Source organism: Dermochelys coriacea, chromosome 26, assembly GCF_009764565.3.
Source record: "Dermochelys coriacea isolate rDerCor1 chromosome 26, rDerCor1.pri.v4, whole genome shotgun sequence".
NCBI classification, from domain to species: Eukaryota; Metazoa; Chordata; order Testudines; family Dermochelyidae; genus Dermochelys; species Dermochelys coriacea.
Genome location: NC_050093.1, coordinates 1762115 through 1776581, shown reverse-complemented (window position 1 = coordinate 1776581; position 14467 = coordinate 1762115). Strand labels below are relative to the sequence as shown.

Here is a 14467-nt window from a genome sequence, read left to right as displayed (position 1 = left end):
ACCCAATATCTTATAACCATTCAGGATCAGCAACTCAAAGAAAAGGGGCTGAGAACAGACGTGCCTCTTATCCCAGCAACCTGCCCTTAAAAGGGCTCTTTCTGTCACATTTCTATTCACTAGCAGCAGGAGCTCTTGACTCCGGCCAGAGAGACTCTAGACATGAGAGGAGCAGAATGGTGTGGTTCCTCTTACCTTGGTCTGGCAGGGTTGGTGCTGGCCTTGCACTGCACAGTGTGGCTGTGACCAGCACAGCCCAAAAGAGGAGGCACCTCCAGGTAAACATCCCAGTTCTACTGCTACTGTTTGGCAACCGGGCTCCAGAACTCCATGGGGACTCCAGTCTAGACTGCCCGCTTGCTAGCTGGGGCTCGCTTAATCTTCTCTTCCAAACTTCCAGTGCCTTCCAACTGCCAACCAGGAAACAAGAAGAGTTAGATCAGGAGTGACGCGGGCCTATGTGCAGCGACCAGCCGAGAACATGGGAAATCCTCTCTCAAATTAAACAGCACCCGACGTGGATTTTTTTAAAAAAAAACTGTTTGTGTTAAAATCTATGGGGACAAGTCGCTGCTATTTCTAGCCCTCTCTTTGATTTAAAATACAAGTGTTTGCAGCTCTTTTTGTCAGTGGGTGACATATGCCACAAAAGAGAACAGCTCCACAGCACACTAATAAAGTCACTCTGTGTGTGTGACCTTCACAGCTAATCTATAAACAGTGACGTTTCAGTCTGGACTCCACTGGGAACCTAGGGTTTGGCTGCACTTCCAAATTTGGGTGCCTAAAGCGAAGCATCCAAAGCCGTGTTTCAGCACCTCAAAGCAGCCACCCAGTTCTCAGAAGTGCATTTCCCCCAGGCTGCAATAAAGCTGCAGAGGCTCTGCACCAGAGTTGCTCGGGAATTTTTCAAAAAAAAAATGCCAGTTCGCCAAAACCGAAACTGTTTGCAGAAAGGGTGGGTCTGGACAAACCTGTCAAAATGTCCAGTTTTGGAATTTGCTAACTGAAAAGTTTTGGCTTTTCATTTTTCATTGCTTCTTTTGAAGCACAGAAGTTTTAAAAAGCCTGGCCTATGTCACAGTCTCAGAAGATCTTTTGCTTCTATAGCATCTCTCATCTCAAAGCAATTCAGGAGCTTCAGAAACTTACCCAAATATCTGCACCCACCACTGGGGTGTAACACAAGTGACCCCACCAACACCACCCAACAGTAATGCAATGAAAGCAGATATTCTCATGCAATTGCAAGTGTGCTGGAGCAGGGATTGAAAAAAACAGAACAGTAACTGTCCTTCAATAGTCTCCAGCTCTAATCAGGAACATAAGGGCGGCGGGGGGGGGGGGGGGAGGAGAGGGATGTGTGTGCGAGCGCACAAACACACGTAACAAAACAGAACCAAATTTATCTGAACTCCTCTTATTCAAAGCTTCCCATTAGCCAAAACCAAACAAACTTTGCATCCCTGCTTCTGTTTAGACGAAAGAGATTCTGCTGCATAGAGCTCTGTGAACACAGGTTTTGCAGTATGACCCAGCAAGGCCTTTTCAATTCACCCCCGACTGATGTGCACTCTTCCAATAAATGGCATTTGATCTCCACTGAGTGACATGCCTAGCTTGTTGAGAAGAAGCAGAGAGCTTCAAGATCTGACTTCCATGGTTTAGTCTCCAGATCACTGGAATTGGAAAATCCAGACTTCTGGAACCAGCGGGTTAATTTGCATCCATTAGCTTTTTGCTCCTAACCTAAGGATACCATGCGCAGAAGATCTCTCGATCTCCCACCCCGCAGCACGGAGATGGGCAGGACAGTCTGGACTGATAAGGGCTAAAAAACACGTTTTGATTCTAAAAATGAAACACACACATAAACCCACCAAACTGAAACCAGCAGTTGGGGCCAAGACTGAAGACACCAGGGGAAGTGGAAATTTGCCTGGATAAAGCTGAGCACAGCTTTGCTGCATCTGGGCAGCTATGTGGCTTGACACAGGTTCAGTCACTGTGTTCCAACGAGACCCAGTTCAGCCTTCCCGTGAACGAGAGCAGCTCCCGGTGAGGTCAGGGAGGGCTGGGCCAAGGGCTGCTTTTGGCCACAGATTGTATCCTCTGTGACCGAGAGTGAATTGGGAGCATTCAATGGCTGAGTCCACCTCAACCCCCCATTAAGGGAGTGGATGCCAAGTGCCCCACAGTTGAGAATTAGCCTGTAGCTGGTGGTGTCAATAGCTTTCAGAGGGGTGGCTCACTAAGGGGGAATAGCCAAAGGCAGCCCATGGAGCTCCTCAACAGCCCTCATCCTTAATGCTTGGATGCTGATCGTTCCCAGCTTGCAGTGTCTCAGTGTCTGAGATGAGCAGCCTGGCTGCAGTGCGTTCTGGGACCTGTAATCTCCATGGGCTGCATCACCCCAGTTTAAGCATGTGGGGTGTCAGCACTCAGGTTCCTGGCCCATTGCCATGCTCTCTATTTAGCCCTGCCTTCAGTGCCAAGTCTTCCTGCAGGCAGCTCAGAGACCCATGACTGGGTCCCTCCTGGTCTCCAAAGCACAGACCCACTCAGCCGTCCCTGGCCAACACCCTCCACAATGGGGTTAAAACAGAAGGCTAAGCCCTGCCTTCTAACTGCCACCCTTGACTTTGCAATGGCATAAAAGACATGGTCCCCTCACCGCTCAGTCATTAATGGTCCCGGGGCACTGTGGCAGACCCAGCATGTTAGAGACCTACCTAGCTAATTACATTCTGCCTTCAGAACCGCCCCCCTGCATTTTAGTTGGCCGTAAGATTCTTCACTTCCTGTCCTAAAACATCAGGTCATTCTACTCTGCTTGGTTAAACAGCAGCTGTGTTTGGCCCCAGATGTGACTGCCATTCAGTAGTGGGTCAAGTCGCCTCTCTATATCTTACCTACCAGCATGTGGATGGGAATGTGAGACTTTGTTAATGATTGCAAAGTGACTTGAGATCTGAGGCTGGGATGTGCTGCCAATGTAGAACTGTGTGTTATCAGGATGATGATATCGATGCTCTTCTGAAGAGCCGCAAGACAGTGGAAAATAAGCTGAATGGAAGCTGTAGTTTTTCTAGTTGAACTTTAAAAAGATTCTTCAGCCCGGGGCTCTTTGCTTTTGAGCCACCAAAACCCTGAGAACGGCTCTCAAAGGCAGTCCTGCTTTGCAAAGTGGCTAGGGTTTAGGGGCAGTGTATTGATACAGGCGCTTGGACAGCAAACACCAGCACCCGACAGACAAACATCGGCTTTATCTCCACGCACCGGCTTGCTCAGGCGCCAGGCAGCAAGTCTTAAAATAGTTTATTGAATGTTAACAATTTACCCGGGGTTGGGAGAGGGAGAGAATTCTTTGTGGAAAAAGAAGTCTTTGGTATTTCTGGAAATTATTTTCCGTCTCCAAGTGATTTTGTTTATCGAGTGCACATGCTGCCCGGAACATGTCCTAATGTGGAATGTCCTTGCGAAGGCCTCTTCTGAGTGCAGTGCTTTGCCAGGGCCCGCGCAGGGAGAAGGTAGCACAGCTTGAAGCAGCGGCTCACGCAAAGTGAGTCAGTGCTGGCACAAAGCCCCACAAAATTCTTCCCCTAATATACTTCCAAGATAGCTCATTTCAGCTGAGTCAAGGGGAGCTGCTTCCTGCTCAGCTAACCAGGACCAAATACTTCCATGGAGAATCACCAGAATCAGTCATTAGCACTGATCTGTCCCCTGGCTGATGCTGGAAAAAGTGACAGAGAAACAGTAACAATGCAGTTCAGAGAATGGGAAGGGAAGTGCCCCACTGATGCTCTGTTAAGTGTTGGAAAGCAGCAGCGCCTCAGCAGAGCAGAGGCAAGCAAACAGGGAGATAGAAGGAGAGGAACCTCTTCCACTGGTGCCTAATCAAACAGCCCATCTAGTGCAACCGAAATCAGCACTGAGAAGCAATTACGCAGCCAGAGCCAAGGAGTTTACAGGGAGGGGCAAGACTGGGACTTACCGGCCTGGCACTTTCCTTTTTAAAGCTAAAACTCCCCCTATTGGAAGGGCTTGTCCTGAGTTGCAGGCTCATCACCAGCAGGATCAGAGCTTTGCTACAGAAGTGTCTATATTCTATTGACACGTCCCTCCATGTCTGGACGGCTCTTCTGACTTGCCCCACCCCACACGCGCTCCAGGTCTGTTCTGTGCCAAGGCCCTGGGCACATGAGGTGAGGAAGCCAGGAGAGCATTTGTACCTACACAAACAAAGATGTGACTCTTCTCGGTGTTTGCGCAGCTTTTCTATAAATCTGAACCGAAAATGGTTCATTCCCAAGGGCCGGAATGTGAACAGGGCTGCCCATCAGCTCCTTCCAGCGTGTGGAACCTAGTGCTACCCACAGTTCTATGCCCCTATCCTTCCCAGGGCACTCTGCAGAGTTTTTATTTTTCAGGGGAAGATTTCAACAACTAAAAATGGAAATGCTAAGAGAGAAACCATACCTAAGTGCCCCTTAGAGAACTGGCTGCAGAGGCTACAATTATAACCAGGCCCAATTACACCCACACTTCTATTTAAAACAGTGGACAGATCGCGTGTGCAGCCATGTGCCCTCCCACACCAGGATGCCCTCGCTCAGGCAGAATCAGACACTGAGCATGCACACACTGTTACCTGTGCACCCCCTCCCCGTCAGAATCACACACACTGCACATTCACACACACACACACACACACACACACACGTCCACTCAGGGTCACATGCTGGTAATGCGGCTCAGACATCCTCTCACTGCTTGGAGGCCCCACAAAGGCATGATCTACTCCCACACCCTTTGCTCACATATACACAACAGATGGGCAAACTTCAAAAGGTTCCCAGCTTAGACCTAGCTGTTGAGTTTTCTACAATGCTCTTCCTCACGACGATACCCGAGAAAGCATCCAAACACCTAGAGTTTTATCTAACCTCCTTGAATCATCCAAACTGAACTGGAAATCTCAAGAGAGCGGGCTCAGCACACAAAGGGCACTTCAATTCTTTGCTGCAAACCCAGAGCGAACGTGCATTTTTTCTGAACATTTCAGGGCTATGGAGGATTCTGACTTTACCCGTTCCTGTTTGCTCACCCTTAGGACATGTGCCCCTGGTTCCAAAGGAAAGAGTCAGAGGGTATCCAATCAAGGCCCACACTCTGCTCACAGCCCCTCTAGCTGTGTACTATTTTTCGTAAGGAATCAAGCAGTATTTTACCCTTGCATATGCTAACAGTCACCGTGTCCCACTGTCCCCCAGAGACATGCTGGTTTCCAGGCCTTTTCAGTCAGGGAATCTAGTGATCACAATTTAATGTAGCAGATAAAACCTAAGGCTGCTTCGGGACTCGACAGGGATGCAACTTCTAACTTAACTCCCAGATCAGCGTGTCCTCAAACTCCCGTGGGCTGGGCTCAACCCAGCCACTACGGTAGGGTTGCATTTGGCCTAACCAAACCTGGAACTTGCCCATGGGAGGCCTAAAAAGGACAATCGAATTTTCACTAGAAGAGGCAAGTTCAAGAACACATGTGCTGGGACCAGGGTGATCTAGAAGGGCCACCAAGCACCAGAGAGGGGCCTCACCCTATGCCTGCTACAGATCAGCACAAGGGTGGCGTGGGGAGATCCTCTCCAAAGGGCTGTGGCCAGATCCCTTCTCTGCTCGCTGTGGTTTTCCAGTCACTGTTCCTACCAGTGGCTTTAGAGCCACATGCCCTTTGTAAAGCAGCATGGAGGGGCTGTGGGGGGAGCAACTTTGGGTTGCCAACGTTCTAATCGCAGAAAACCGAACACCCTTGCCCCGCCCCCTGCCCCAGCCCCATCTTCAAGGCCCCGCCCCTCCATTGCTCACTCTCCCCCACCCTCACTCACTCATTTTCATCAGGCTGGGGAAGGGGGTTGGGGTGCAGGAGGGGGTGAGGGCTCCAGCTGGGGGTGTGGACTCTGGGGTGGGGCCAGGAATGAGAAGTTTGTGGTGCAGGAGGGGGCTCTGGGCTGTGGCCAAGGGGTTCGGAGTGCAGGAGGGAGCTCTGGGCTGGGGCTGGGGGTTAGGGCACAGGAGGGCTTGTGGGGTGAAGGGTTCAGGAGAGTTTTGGTGCAGGAGGAGGCTCAGGTCTGGGGGTTGAGGTGCAGGCGGGGTTCAGGGTGCAGGCTCCGGGCAGCACTTACTTCAGGCAGCTCCAGGGAAACAGCTGGCATGTCCCTTCAGTTCCTCTGCTCTGCTCTGCCCCAGTCCACAGGCACCGCCCCCCACATCGCCCATTGACCACGATTCCCAGCCAATGGGAGCTGCAGAGTCGGCGCTCGGGGCAGCACCTGGAGCCCCCATGGCCACCCCTACGCCTATAAGCCGGAGGGACATGCTGGCCGCATCCCGGGAGCCACGCAGAGCCAGGTCGGGAGTCTGCCAGCCCCCCCAACCAGACTTTTAACAGCCTGGTCAGCAGTGCTGACCAGAGCCACCAGGGTCCCTTTCGACTGGGTGTTCTGGTCGAAAACCGGATGCCTGGCAACCCTAGGGAACATGGAGGGTAACAACAGGTTGCTGAAGATTTCAATATCTGACCTGTGGGATTCTCTATTGTGTCAGTACCTGAAACCAAGCCAGCCCGGAGGGGCGAGTGTGCTGGGGAAGGAAACACTCAGCAGTAGAAAGGGAAGGCGGGTGGGATGGTGGGCAGATTCTGCTCTCACTGTGTCTTTAATGGAGTCCATCCCCAGTTCAGGTCACAGCACACCGCTGGTCAGCTGGATGCTTTACACCCAGCCGACCCCTTTGAAAGCAATGGGGACTCCTCCTTTCCCAGCCAGAACCATGGGAGCTGCTGGGTGCTGAGCCATATTGAAAACCGGCTCGTCATATGGGCATGAATCAAAACTGGAAGCTTCACTCAAAGACGAGGACTGGCCAGCAGCTCAGCACTGAGCACTACCATGGCAGCTACCTTTGGTCAGAGTCCTGGCTCCATAACCACCCTCCACAGGCCAGCAGGAACTGGCAATGGTGTAAAGGGCTCTGGACAATAACTTAATTCACCCGACGGTGACCCCTACACCCAGCTGAGGATCAGGGACCAGTGCCTCCGAAGTGAATCCCTTCCCATCTCCACCTGGAAGGATGACAACTGCAAAGAGCAGACCTCACAACAGGCAATGGAAAGCATGGACCAAAGGGCTGTGATGGGAGGCGGGGTCTCCCATCCCCAAGAGAACAGTGTGGCAGGGACATAGTTGAGGTAAAGGGTGCAAAGTCCATCCTCCCCCCACCCACGGCAAGCAGGTGACTGGATAATCACTTACCAAACACTGGAAGGAAGCAGTACCCAGCTTGAAAATATGCGTGGCCTTAGGGTAAGCTGCGTATTTTTCACTTGAGTCTCAAGATAAATAAAGCCTCAACCGCACTGCAAACTAAGGAAGTGCCACAAAGTGCCGGGACAGAATTAACCTCTTCCCCCACCCGCATCCCTCTGTGCCCCGGACTGCACACAGGCCAAGAACCGAGTATCTGCTGAAATCAAGAGAAAACAATTCTAATAGCGTCTAGGGGAGAAAACAGTAATGTTTAAAGCAGACACAGGCTTGGAAAAATACATGCCCGAGTGTGCAGCATACAGCACTTAATCCTTCCACGCAGTAACCGTCTCCGTAAGTCACATGTACATTTCCAGGAGCACATTGCAAGGGCTCACAGCTTAGGGGCTTCAGCGATATGGAGAGGATTATAAAAAGCGTATTCCTAATGAGTAAACTAAGATCTCAGTCAGTAGCTCTTTAAGACTTTCCTAAATTTGCTCCAGGCACCAAGTCTGATGCAGCCATCTAGCAAAAATCTAACTGATTGCCTTTCATCACCAAATACGGGATCAGGACGGAAAAGGGAGGGAACAGTTTCACAACACTGGGATACTTTTAACATTTCAGAAGTTACCCCGAACAGGGCGTGCTGTCTAATGGACAGGACAGAGGACTCAGTGTGTCCTCAGAGTCAGAGTGCATGCCCAGCTGGCCCCCGGCGTCTGTTCCCAGCTCTGCTACCAACTTGCCCACAGCAAAATCTGAAGCCAACATTTTCAGAAGTAGCCTCAGTTTTGGGAGCTCAGTGAAAGATGCCTGGGGCCTGGTTTCCAGAGTTGTGCAGAGCTGTGGGTGCTCAGTGACCTCAGCTGGGCTTGTGGGTGCTCATTACGTCTGAAGAGAATCAGGCCCTGGGGATCTCAAGTTGGGTACTCAAAATCAAAGGGCTCTTTAGAGGATATGGGTTGTAATCTCTCTAGGCCCCATTCGGTGAAACAGGTCTGATCATATTTACCTGCTTGACAAGAGAGCTGAATGACTGCAAAATGCAGTCAGCTCCCCAGATGAAAGGCTGCTAGAGAAGGGGAAAGGATGAATTCACTCAATTCCAGCAAATATTTTCCTACTAGAGATAAAGATAAACACCCACAAAAGAGAAGGAAGAAGACCTCCAAGTCCTGCAAAGCAAAGGAAGTGAATTACCAAGGACTAGAGCCTCTGTGAGCTGGTCAAAACCCAACTGTCCTTTTCAGCAGGCTGGAAGCTACAATACTATGAGAACATGCATCATGGATGCAGCAGGCTGGGACTGCAAGCACAATGGGTTCTACTTCAGGGCAAATTTTTAAACAGCTAAATACGCAAGATTCTGAAGGGAACAATAAAGTCACCAGCTCTCATGAAAGCATGAAGGGCACCCTTCCCAGCTTGGTGAGAGCAGCCTGGTTCCTTATTTTAAAGCGGAATTGGAGTCATGAATACGGTGGAGTCAGACCCTGACAGATTTGTAGTTCCTGTGGACAAGAGCTGGTGGTGCAGAGCATGGGAATAACCTCGTTCTGTCCTTTACCATTCCAGGGCAGAGACTATCTTGATTTATTTTAATCCTCTCCAAGCAAGACAATGGGAAGGCATCAGTGCATGCCAGCCACCCCTGAGATTAAGGGAGGAAGTGCTCATGTGTGGGGAAAATGGCCACTAGCCAAAGAAATATGTGAGGACCTGTTCTCCTGATCCCCCACCAAAGCCAAGACTTGGCAGGATACCGTCTCCCTCTTCTCCCCCAGCCTCACCTCCCCCACACTGTGATTTGCATAGAGAACTTGTTAGAGCTGCAAGAATAGTGAGGGAGAAAGTAACTCTGCATCTGCCTGACTAGGAAAGCAAATTTTGACTGTCCTGTATATTCACAACTCTAAAAAACAAACCCTTTCCACGCACACACGTTAGTAGTGCAAACAGTCCAATCGAGAACATCTTAAGGTTCAAATCACCAAAAGGAAACCGCATATTCAACTGTAACAACTGCAGCTTTCCAGTACCAATTTGTGGCATGCTAGTTACCTAACTCATCCAATCAGAGAACAGAAACACTGCTATGTGATTTCAGTACCTAACACAGTACAAACTTCACCCACCACAACTGAATATAAAATTAAGATTTTGAGCTGCCTTGATTAGATACATAAGTCAAATGGTTTCGTTTGCATTCCTTGATTGGATGATTTATACAACTAGCCAACACAGTATAAATTGCAAGCATCACAATTGACTATAACATTCAAATTTTGCACGGTGTTGGTTAATTATATACGTCGTCCAATCAGAGAACACAAACAATATCACAGAAGCAAGCCAAGCACCACAATGCAAATAAGGAGCATTAACAACCTGATTATTTTCTGAAGAAGTTTGTGAATAACTTGGAGTAAAGAATAATAATAGAATCTCATCATCCACTCATGATGAATTTGTGACTAAAACATCAAAATTTGTTGAATATATTATCTGCAGTATTCCCAACTCAAGCATTCAAAAATTACAAGTCAAAATCATGAGATTAAAAAAACCAAACAAACAAAGAAAAAAACCCCTCGGGTTCTTCTGAATTTCCTTGGTTTTGGAGCCTTTAGGGCTTGTGTGTATAAAATATTCTAGGTAACCAGTGAGGCTAGTAACTTATTTTAAAAACCCCCAAAACAGATATCCCCATGCAATTGCATGTGTGCTGGAGCAGGGCTTGAAGAAAAACACCAAATATCATGAACTGTGCTGAAATGGTGAGAGTTGGCAGCATTGTTTTAATTTGTTAAGAGTTATTCACTCAACTCCAGAAATGTTCAAACATTTCAAAAATGCCAAACAAGGTGCATTTCAAAAATGCCAAACAGTTCGTTCATGCTCTCACTGCAAAGGCAAGTGCAAAGCTTTCCCATGGGGTGAGTTCTCTGTATGAAGGTCCTGTCTACATCAGGGATTTTTACACCAATGTAGCTACTCTGGAGTGGCACATCTCACTGCGGGGCTCAAACCTCGCTTTACACTGGCACCTCATCACTGGAGGTTTGCACCAGACCACGATCCTTTCTACAGACATACAGACAAACCCCTCGTCGGAAGCTAAGGGAAAGGCCCCTATCATTCAGGGGTGCTGGAATAATTTGTATAGTGGGGGTGCTGAGAGCCATTGAACCAAACTGTAAACCCTGTCTATAACAGAAACCATTTCAAGCCAGGGGGTGCAACAGCACCCCCAGTTCCAGCAGCTATCATTTTATACATTTTTAGCTATGCATTTTAAAATGAAATGTCGTCCATTTGGAGCAGACAGAGAAGCCGCAGCACTATCAAGGGAATGTCCAGGAATTTTCTTGTAGCTTTGTTTCTGAAAGAGAGACTGACTGTGTTGGCAGTTGAGAGATGGGAAACTGCTGATCCAGTGTCTCAACCTGGGGCACACAGGATCCATTAAGTAAGGCCAGGCCTCAAGAAAACAAGTTCACTCAAGATCAGCCCCCAGATACAGATGCTTGGAGAGTCTCAATGAAGAGTTTACTTCTGGCCATTTCTCATTGGTGACCAAGGACAAACAGGGACCTCATTTGCTTTGTGCAGCTTAGTGTGTTACAGGAGGGAGGACAGAGCACAGCCAAAAAATTTTTAGACTCCCTAACAAACCGTCTAACATAAGGGGCGAGATCTACAGCAGGACCACCTTAATGAGATACTCCAGCCAGTGCCTCCCCAGAGGGCCAATACAGGCTCCAACAAACTTCAGCTTTAGCAAGGAGAATTGTGTAAATAAGACATTAGTAGGCATGAGAAGCCCAGGCGGGCATCGGTATTACAGGGCGTTAGCACACTGCATGCCTGCAAAAATAATTCAGATAGGAGGGATATCGCTGGGGTGCCATTGATTAGCAGGACTGGAAAACTACACAGCAGTGTTTTATGGGATGCTTTATATCAGCCCCAAATATGGAATAGTAAGGCAAGGTTGGAGAAACGTTTGGCTAAATCGTCTAGGTGTGCCAGGTATTAAAAAAAACTTTCCTCAGAAAAACATTCAACTATGCAGAGTACATCTGCTAAGGAAGAGTAAGGAAACATTTAGCTTAATGACCATATCTAGAGAAAGTGCTATTCCATTACGGAGACAAAATCAACAGGCTTGAAACCAGGGGGAATATTTTCAATGCAGAAGAGATTTTCCTCCCCCACTAAACTTTGTACCTTAAGAAGCTTTTTTGGCTCAGAAAACCGTCCTCTTTTAAAAGGCAGGCCTCATTTTATGTGTTAAGGCAACGCTCTTAAGGTCCCAGCGAGAGAAACGTTCCGCCAAGCCCAAGAATCTCGCCTCAAGCCGAGCCCCTAACCCTGGCCTCCCTCGCTCGGTTCTAACGAAGCAGGACCGCAGGGCCGCGACACAACGCACGCTCCTTCGGGGCATGCGGGGAGCAGCAGCCCGCCCGGGGAAGGTCTAGGACAACGCCCGGTTGCAATGCTCTGAATCTGCCCACACCATCGCAGGAGCCCGCTGCTGGGTTTTGTTCAATTCAGACAGGAATTTCTTAGCCGCTTGCCTGTGCTCGCTGAACTAGCCCGGCAGCGGCATGCCTGCCATTAAGCTCGCAATAATCAATATGAGAAACATTTACCAGGTGCCAACTATCCAGAGAGTTTGCACAAGGTCAAGAAACAACTTCCCCCTCTTCATTTCCAGTCACAGGCTCTCCAGGGCTCCTCGAAAACCAGCCAGTGGCCTGACCCCGGCGGCGCCTGCCCTACAAGAACTCAGAAGCCACCTTTCCCCGTGGCCGAGGGAGGACTAAATCCCTCCCGGCAAACTCCAGCACAGGGCTGTCGCGAAAGCCCTGCCGTAGGAATGGAGAACCCAGCCCCCGGCTCAAGGTGTCCTTCACCTGTGGCTGCCAGAAGCTGCGACTGGATGGCAGCGGGTGCATCACTCCATGAATCGCCCTGTTGGGTTCATCCCCTCTGAAGCGCCTGGCCCCAGGCACTCTTGGCAGACAGGATCCCGAGCTACATGGACCCTTGGCCGGCCCAGGGATGGCCGCTCTTCTGTTCCCCCAGCTCAGGGGCTCTGCTGTTCTGTGAAGGAGAGCGGGTCCCCCGGGGGACTAAGCAGTTTGCTCTCCTTTGGGGAGGTCTGGTTGCCAGGCCAGGCACAGCACCAAGAAGTGCCCCCAACTCCCCGCGGTGGGTGCTACCAGGACACACCCACGTCGGGGCTCCCTGCGGCCGGGGCATCGCTGGGGCACAAGCAGCCGCAGGGCCCGATCCTGCAGGCGCCCGCGCGCACCGGTAAGTTTGCTCGGGGCTGGGGCTGGGGCTGGGGCTGGGCTGGCCCCAGGATCGGGCCCGTGCCAGGGGCGCTGCGAACTCTGCCCAGCACAGAGCCGCAGGCTGCTGCGGGCTCTCCCCGGGCACCTGGCACCGCAGGCCGGGACGGGGCCGGAACCAGCCCCCGCGGCTTTGCCCCAGCCACGGCTGAGCAAAGTCTGGCGGCTCCCTCCCGGGGCCCCATGCCACAGGCTGGCGCGGGGACGGGAAGCAGTGGGTGCATTCCAGCCTCCATCAGCGCCCCACGGCGGACACTGACCCTCCCGCGGGGAGCAGGGGGGCCGGGGTAGAGCCGAGCTCAGGCTGCCCTGGGCGCCCTCCGCAGCGTTTCACGGCCAGGCCCCCAGCCCCGAGCGGGGCGCCCCCCCGACCCACTCGGGTCTCACTCAGCAGCCCCGCCCCCCGTCCGCCCATGCCCCCTCCCCCCAGGAGCGAGTCCCAAAGTTTGGGGAAAGTTTGCCCGCAGCTGCGATGGCGCCTCCCGGGCATGGGGGGCGAGTGGGAAGCCCGCTCCCGCAGCTACTCACCGGTCCGGCTGGGCACAGTCCGCGGGGTGGAGTGGGAGAGCGGCCGCCCCAGGCGGGGCCGGTCCCGCTCGGTGCCCCCGGAGCTGCCGCAGAGACCCAATCCCCCGGCGGCGCCGGCTGCTGGGAACAATAGGCGCAGAGCCCTGGCCGGGGCTGGAGGCGCGCAGACCTCCCGAGCCGCCCCAGCTCACAGCCCCGGCTCCATCTCGCCAAGGGGGCCCCCGTGCGCTGTAGATCCGGGAAGGGGCTCGGCCCCCGGGGAAGACACAAGTGGCCGCGACGCCCCCTAGACTCCGCCGATCCCGGGGACTGGAAGCCCAGGGGCCCGGACGAGCTGCGGTGGTTGCGCTGCGCTCCCCGGGTTCCCTCCGTGCGCTCCGGAGAGATGCGCCTCCCTCCTCCGGCTGCTGCCCGGTGCCCAGTCCCCCACTGCGCGCTGCAGAGCAGGGCTGAGTCCCACCCTCCCCGCCAGCCCCTCCTCCGTCCTCCACACCCCCCTGCTTCCCAGCTCCTCCTCCTCGCTTCGCTCAGTCCCTCCCGCTCCGCCCCGGCCCCTCTCGGTGTTCCCACGCCGCCCTCCTCCTCTCCCCCGCCAGCAGCCTGCTGGGCTGACTCCCCCTGGGCTAGCCTGTCCCGGACGGGAAGCGTCCCTGCCTCCGGCGGGAGAAGGAATCTCAGGCTCCGGCTTCTCGGGATAGACAGGAGCGGCAAGGGCTCGGGACTTTGCCCGGGACTCTTCCAAGTGCGTGCGGAGCCGCTGGATGGGCGAACAACCCCCTCGGTGTTTGGATCTGAGCTCTGAGCCCCCGAAATGCGGCTCCTCCTTCCGCACGGAGCTCATGGCAAAATCTTGGATGTGGGGCGCAGGCGGCTGGGGAACGTCCCTCCTTCCCCGGCAGAGCTGGGCCTTTGGCCACCTCTCGGGTTTACATGTTGTTTGCGTGTTCCCTTCCAAATAAACCTGCGTGGTTTCTAAAGGCTGATTCCAAACAGTGCAGTTTATTGTGGAGGGTGTGTTTCATAGCCCGATTATTTATGTGTGTTATGGTAGCTCTCAGGGTCCCCGAGATCAGGATCCGGGACCCCATTGTGCTAGATATGTAGTAACAGGGGCTAGTTTTTGCTTACAGAAGGGCCAGAAGCGCTTACAGTCTAAGGCCCCGATCCTGCAATGAGCTTCATGGACCAGACAAGGCTCAGCCCATGTGCGCTGCCAGACACAGGGCTGCTGGACATACAACAAATAAAATAACCAAGCAA

At 52.2% G+C, this 14467-nt stretch overlaps 1 protein-coding gene across 9 annotated transcripts in view; it reads right to left on the bottom strand.

Moving 5' to 3' along the window:
* The window catches only part of FGFR1 (fibroblast growth factor receptor 1), an 87840-nt gene extending 74180 nt beyond the window's left edge, over window positions 1-13660 (bottom strand). For 5 of the 9 annotated variants that reach the window (XR_006277109.1, XM_043502997.1, XM_043502996.1 and 2 more), the window contains exon 1: window positions 196-410. Coding sequence is in view for 8 of the 9 variants with exons in the window: in XM_043502997.1 (XP_043358932.1) it covers window positions 196-286 (91 nt within the window). In the remaining variant the exon portion in view is untranslated. Of the gene's footprint in view, window positions 1-195; window positions 411-13207 lie in introns of those variants that run through there. The other 4 variants (XM_043502998.1, XM_038384575.2, XM_043503002.1 and 1 more) reach the window with 1 other exon arrangement.
* Window positions 13661-14467: the final 807 nt, after the last annotated feature.